The sequence below is a fragment of the Salvelinus alpinus genome, chromosome 23, assembly GCF_045679555.1.
Source record: "Salvelinus alpinus chromosome 23, SLU_Salpinus.1, whole genome shotgun sequence".
NCBI lineage: Eukaryota > Metazoa > Chordata > Actinopteri > Salmoniformes > Salmonidae > Salvelinus > Salvelinus alpinus.
The window spans coordinates 16,382,560-16,389,714 of NC_092108.1; the positions used below are offsets into that span (position 1 = coordinate 16,382,560).

The window sequence follows — 7,155 nt, forward strand, 5'->3', positions numbered from 1 at the left end:
TCTCCTACGGGCACAGCCGAAGAACCCTTTTAGGTTCTAGATGGTGCTTACATATGGAGTTGCCTACTTTAATTCCAATACATGTTATAGACAAAAAAGAAATACATTGTTTAGCTGTGGGTTGTTTAAACGTGTACATGATAAGGTGCTCTCTGGATCAAGGGATTAAAACAATGGGATACAACATGTTTATACTCTACACCAGGTATCATCAACTAGATTTAGCAGCTGGACAATTTTTATTTTTGAGCGGATGGCCGGCGGGCCGGGAACCTAAGTACTAATCATTTGTAGTCTGCAAATTGACCGCAAGAAGCCCAAACAGATACAATGTTTGACTAAAACATAATCATTTCAAACATTGCTTACATTTGTATACGATCACATGTCTTTTTATTATGCGTGGGGATACTTTGAAACACATTTCTTAAAACTTCTTATGGCTGCAAGCCCGATGTCGGTACACTTATGACAACAGCCAGCTCAAGTGCAGGGCGCGAAATTCCAAATATATTTTTTAGAAATATTTAACTTTCATACATTAACAAGTCCAATACAGCAAATGAAAGATAAACATCTTGTGAATCCAGCCAACATGTCCGATTTTTTAAATGTTTTACAGCGAAAACACCACGTATATTTATGTTAGCTCACCACCAAATACAAAAAAGGACAGACATTTTTCACAGCACAGGTAGCTTGCACAAAACCAACCAAGAACCAACCAAACTAACCAAGAAACAACTTCATCAGATGACAGTCTTATAACCTGTTATATAATAAATCTATGTTTTGTTCGAAAAATTTGCATATTTGAGGTATAAATCAGTTTTACATTGCAGCTACCATCACAGCTACCGTCACAAATAGCACCGAAGCAGCCAGAGTAATTACAGACACCAACGTGAAATACCTAAATACTCATCATAAAACATTTCTGAAAAATACATGGTGTACAGCAAATGAAAGACAAGCATCTTGTGAATCCAGACAATATTTCCGATTTCTTAAGTGTTTTACAGCGAAAACACAATATAGCATTATATTAGCTTACCACAATAGCCAGAAACACAAGCCATTTACCAGCAGCAAAAGTTAGCGATCGTAACAAACCAGCAAAAGATATATAATTTTTGACTAACCTTGATAAGCTTCATCAGATGACAGTCCTATAACATCAGGTTATACATACACTTATGTTTTGTTCGAAAATGTGCATATTTAGAGCTGAAATCAGTGGTTATACATTGTGCTAACGTAGCATCTTTTTCCCAGAATTTCCGGATATTTTTATGACACTCACCTATTCTGACCAAATAACTATTCATAAACGTTACTAAAAAATACATGTTGTATAGGAAATGATAGATACACTAGTTCTTAATGCAATCGCCGTGTTAGAATTCTAAAAATAACTTCATTACGACATCCAGCTTACGTTATAGCGAGAGAGTGCCCAAAATCTGGGCGCAAACTATTAGTAAACATGTTCCGACAGATATATGAAATAACATCATAAATGGGTCCTACTTTTGATGATCTTCCATCAGAATGTTGTACAAGGGGTCCTTTGTCGGGAACAATCGTTGTTTGGTTTTAGAATGTCCTCTTCTCCAGTCAATTAGCACGGAAAGCTAGCAAAGTGGCGCGAAGCTCTCCTTCGTGAACAAACGCAGACAACGCAACACGTCTAACGTCCCGAAAAAAATTCAATAATCTAATAAAACTATATTGAAAAAACATACTTTACGATGATATTGTCACATTTATCAAATAAAATCAAAGCCGGAGATAGTAGCCGTCTATAACGACAGCTCTTCAGAAGGCAATACCCGGTTCCTTCTCGCGCCTTCCAGAAAACAGGAAATTGGTGACACGTCATGCCAAGAGCTCTTATTCCACCTCAGATCAAGTTATACACTCCATTTCTTCTCTCACTCCCTATTGACATCTAGTGGAAGGCGTATGAAGTGCATGTATACTAATACATATCAAGCACATTTATAGGCAGGCCCTAGAACAGAGCATCAATTTCAGATTTTCCACTTCCTGTCAGGAAGTTTGCTGCAAAATGAGTTCTGTTTTACTCACAGATATAATTCAAACGGTTTTAGAAACTAGAGAGTGTTTTCTATCCAATAGTAATAATAATATGCATATTGTACGAGCAAGAATTGAGTACGAGGCCGTTTGAAATGGGCACCTTTTATCCAGGCTACTCAATACTGCCCCTGCAGCCCAAAGAAGTTAAATTAAAATGAACTTGGAGCTGATTTCCTGGTGTTTTTAAAGTATTTTATGTCCAACAATAAAAATAAATATTTTGGGGCTCAGAACTTGGGGGGGGGGGGGGGGGGGGCAAATAAAACCACCTGCAGGCCAAATTTGGTGCCAGTTGGGGAACCCTGCTCTATGCTCTACTCAATGTACTGTTGCTGATTCAAACAATGAAGGCACTCTTGCCAACACAATAAATTAGGCTCCAATTCAGGCAATTGCAGATAAAATAACCACACTGCTGGATAACTTAGAATGTTTGCAATGTATACTGAACAAAAAAGTAAATGCAACATGCAACATTTTCAAGGTTTACTGAGTTTGAGTTCATATAAGGAGATCAGTCAATTGAAATAAATAAATGAGGCCCTTCCTCTGGATTTCACATGACTGGGCAGGGGTGCAGCTATGGGTGGGTCTGGGACGGCATAATCCCACCCACATGGGAGCCAGGCCAACCCTAAAGGGATTTATTACAGACAGAAATGACTGTTTACTGTTTATTCTCTATGTTGGTTGGGGCGTGACAGTGACTAGGGTTTGTCATCTAGGTGATTAATGGTTTATGTTGGCCTGGTATGGTTCCCAATCAGAGACAGCTGTTTACCGTTGTCTCTGATTGGGGATCATATTTAGGTAGCCATTTTCCCCATTGTGATTCGTGGGATCTTGTCTACAGTTAGTTGCCTGTGTGCACACCAGTAGCGTCACGTTTCGTTTGTGCTTTATTGTTTTGTTCGGTGAGTTTCGATTTATTAAAATATGTGGAACTCTACCCACGCTGCGCCTTGGTCCAATCATTTTGATGACTGTGACAAGAAGGGATTTTTGGGAACAGATTCTCTTTTACACTTCACACAGATGAACAATTACAATGAATCTAAATGAAAAGCAGGGTACATAAATGTTAAACATTAACAAAAGCAATTACACAAGCAGTTATAAATGAAAATATCAGCAACATTTTTAATGTCATCAGGTGAGCTCACCCCTGGACAAGTCTCTCCCAGGGTGGAGTGCGTGCCTTTTCACCCCCAGATTTCTCCAGTATGAATCTGGCCTGGACCCCAGGAGACATGGTCATACTAGACTCATACACATAGACATCATACCCAGGTATATCTGCCCAATCTGAGCGGCTTTCCTCAGAACTTTACAGCCCATTGCCAGGTCTTATGATCCAAGGTGCCTTCAGAAGAGTAGAACCCAACCCAGGAGTTATTAAACGTTTTCTTCCAGGCAGTGAAGGATTTCTTTACGTACAGACGAGCGCAGGCCTTTCCGTCCTTTACAAAGAGCTGTAGACTGGCGTCATAGTCATTAATACTAGCAGGAATCTCTCTGTTGGCATCATGAAACTCAGAACTCCTACATATCTCATCCCCAATAGTGGCAAATACACACAAGATCATTACCTTCTTGTGGAGCCTGACCTGGAGACCAGGGTTAAGGGGTACTGAGGTGTTATAACTCCCAGAGGCCTTGCCCCTAACCGAGGCCCTGTCTAGTTTGCTTTCACTTCCATTGCTCTTATAAAGCACCACCATTACACCCTGGTCTAATAGCCTCTTGGGGATCCCACTCCAGATGATCCTGGCTTTTCCTCTATCTGTGGTTTTCACCTCAAGCTTAATCAATGATTTATCGTCCTCCACTCTGGGGTTGTCCATGCCACTCTGGGGCTGAGATGTTAAACAAAGAGCTTGCTCCTTAAATAAGATATTGGGACATGTAAAGTGCAATACAAGAGCCAGAAGAAGTGCCAGACCAGGTGTGTCTCTCCAGGTGTTTCTCAGACTCTGCAGACTGCTGTGGTTGATCTCTGCATCATATGTTTGTGGAATAACATTTAGGTTAATGTTTGATAGATTTTGGATTTGTCTAAGGAGGCTGACATTGACACGGTATGTCTTGATTGGATCATAGCCAGTTCCTCTGTTTCCATTTCGTGGATAGTGCTGTGTGACATAGACCTCGTCCACAATGTGCTGATTGGGCTCTTCCTCCCTAACTCTGAGTACGACCCTGTCCCTGTTGTTCTCAAATCCTTGAGTTACATAAAGAGGAAGTGCCATAGCACCATTGTTGTTATTGCGACCAATATTCCCTAGTGAGTAGTAACTTCCATGGCGTCTGGACAGAGGAGGTAACGGACAGGGTTTATCAGCGTTTCCATAGAAATGAATGCCATAGTCTCTCCTGGTTGGGTTGAAATTGAGTGTCATGTCGTTGTTGTCCATTTGAATAGTGTTGGCTAGCCAGTGAACCAGCATGAGGCCGTGTCGAGGAAAGATGTGACCAAACTTTTTGTCCCTGAGATCATCTATTGAATTAAGGGTTCCATTTATAGCGCATACTGATGCCAGAGACAGACACAGGATGAAACAACCCAGGAATCCCCTTCCAACCATGGCCAGCCTGTAACAAAACAAATACTGTGTCAACATTTGCACATTTATTAAATACATTAATAAACAAATAAATACATCTGTAACTTATTTCTAGCGCTTGGGAATCCATTAAAAGTTTTAGGACCCCCCCCCCCCCCCCCCCAAAACATCAGAAAATATCTGACAAACTTTCATTTTGAAGTTAACTGTCACTATATCGGACCTATGTCCCAATAATGTAATATGATGTAATAAGTCCTCACATTACACGGTATGTATAGTCTGTATCAGTAGCTTATTTCTTGTGGTTGGAAATAGGTTTAACGTTTTAGGACTCCCAAAAAATGCGAGGTCTGAAAATGTTAGCTCTAAAAAATATCAGAAGATATCTGACAAACTTTTATTTTGGAGTGAACTGTAACTATATCAGACCAAAATGTCCCAATATGTACGATGAGGTTTTCCAAAATAACATTTGGAAACTTGTTAACACAATCAATACTGTAATATGATGTACTAAGTCCTCACATCAAAATATAACACATGAGTCCCAATAAAAAATCTCTCTCACCTTCTTGTGCAGCCTACCACCAGAATCTAGTTTTACTGTGTTTGTTTCTCTCTTTTCTGTCAACAGATCCCAGGATTGAAACGGACTAAAAGGTGCTTCTTGTAGACTACATACACATAACCAGTACACAGGGCTGAAAAAGTAATGGGCGGGGTCTGTCAGATACACAATGCAGATTCAAAATAAGGGTCAGCAAAACATCACTGACCTCATTTGGTTACAGTAAAATTAGTAACAGTACTGTTATTTAGGTTACTTATCCAGTCCAAATAAATCTTTAACATTTGACAGTACCTCATTTGACCCTTCAGAGAATACTGACAAAATAAAGTGTATTTCAAATGAGTCAGGATTTTCCTCTTGCTTAGATAGACAGACAGGGCCCAGCCCAGCACACCCCATTTCCTTCCTCTCTTATCTCCCATTGCCCATGGAGTGTGTGGTGCTCTACTGAGAACAGAAGTCGTTCCCTCAATATTATCTCATTGTTAATAAAGTTATTTAACTGACATGTCGCATGACTATGCTACATGATACTGACATTTTAGGGTTATGGTGTCTGTATGTGACCTTATTTTCCTTTCCCAGTGCAGCACATTGTGACAGCCCTGAATTTGTCTGAACGTCTCAGTGCTTCCTCTCTCTGTTCGCCATTTTATGGTCAGCACGCAGTTATTGCACCTTGCAGTGGTCAGGTGTTCTTGCGAGCCACTTTAAAGTTTACCGTCAATGTTGGCACACTAGAACTCTATTGTGTAGAGGTGTATAGATTGCAGCTGTATTCTGCTACAGTAATTCATGTTCTCATATACTGCATTATCCTTCTAGTTATATGTAGCCTATTACATACAGCATATGATTTTTATTCACATCTGTGTGAAGCCTTATTTCATTACGTTTATCATTGCATACTGTAGTAACCTCATCTGATTAAGCCTTTATACTGCATGCATTTTATAGCAATAATCGCATATGATTGTGACCTATAATATGTTCCTTACTATTCCTTGTAGAACCACACCCTACAGGTGTTCATTAAAGAACCCTAAAGAGTACCTGTGTGGTTCATGGTGGTGAGGTGACAAGTCAATAAAGACGACATCCAAAGTGGTCTAGCCGGCAGCCTTGTGGTGACTCAATATCCAACCCATATATACCTAGCTTAGCTATCACAACACAGGTGTAACCCTGCCCTATGTTACAGACAGACAGACTCACTCATTTAATCACTCACTCACCCACCCAACCCTGTCCCTCTCGACTTGCTGCCTATGCAGGTTGGAACACCTAGTGTAAGCCTGTGAGGGAATTCTTCACTTTATTGCCCTGTGATTACTGGTTACTACTCTGAGGTTGTCCTGGGGCTTATTCAACCTCAAGCACCATGGTCCAGCTGCATCTTCACCTCCAGATGCCCTGTGGAGAATAGCTCCTTAGGGTGGGACTAATGCTGATTGATGCTATTGGAGGTTTCAAGGCAGGGTGGAAGGCTACCTTGGATGTGTTGTACATCCATACATCACATGTCTATTCACTATCAAATTAGTTTATCAAAAACAGATGGTAGCCTATATTTGCATTGGCATAGCGGGGTTTCATACATAAGCCGCTTTAGTTTTGCTGCTGGATGAGGTTGTCAGGGCAACAGAGCCAGGAGGCTGAGGCTGTGTTCCATGTGTCAGATAGCTGAGTCTTCTTCCACTGCTGTCACACCAACATCCACCCTGCCTGCCTGTCTGTCATTCACAGTTTGCCTTCACAGGCTCATACCAACACAACACACATATTGACTGTATTTACACTAAAATAAGTTAAACCAGGATTCCCTGTTTATTGGTTTTCCCCGTCTTAAAATATAGAGCTGTAAACAGAGAGACTGGCTCCCCCTACTGCTAGCAACAGGAGTTGAAGTGCTGC

General features: G+C 40.7%; 1 protein-coding gene across 1 annotated transcript; it reads right to left on the reverse strand.

Moving 5' to 3' along the window:
• Positions 1 to 962: 962 nt before the first annotated feature.
• Positions 963 to 5,538, reverse strand: LOC139550347 (uncharacterized). Its single transcript, XM_071361187.1, has 2 exons — positions 5,239 to 5,538; positions 963 to 4,695 (listed from the first exon to the last, which is right to left on the reverse strand). Exon 2 carries the CDS (start codon positions 4,686 to 4,688, stop codon positions 3,423 to 3,425), a length of 1,266 nt encoding a protein of 421 aa, XP_071217288.1. The 5' UTR covers positions 4,689 to 4,695; positions 5,239 to 5,538; the 3' UTR covers positions 963 to 3,422.
• Positions 5,539 to 7,155: the final 1,617 nt, after the last annotated feature.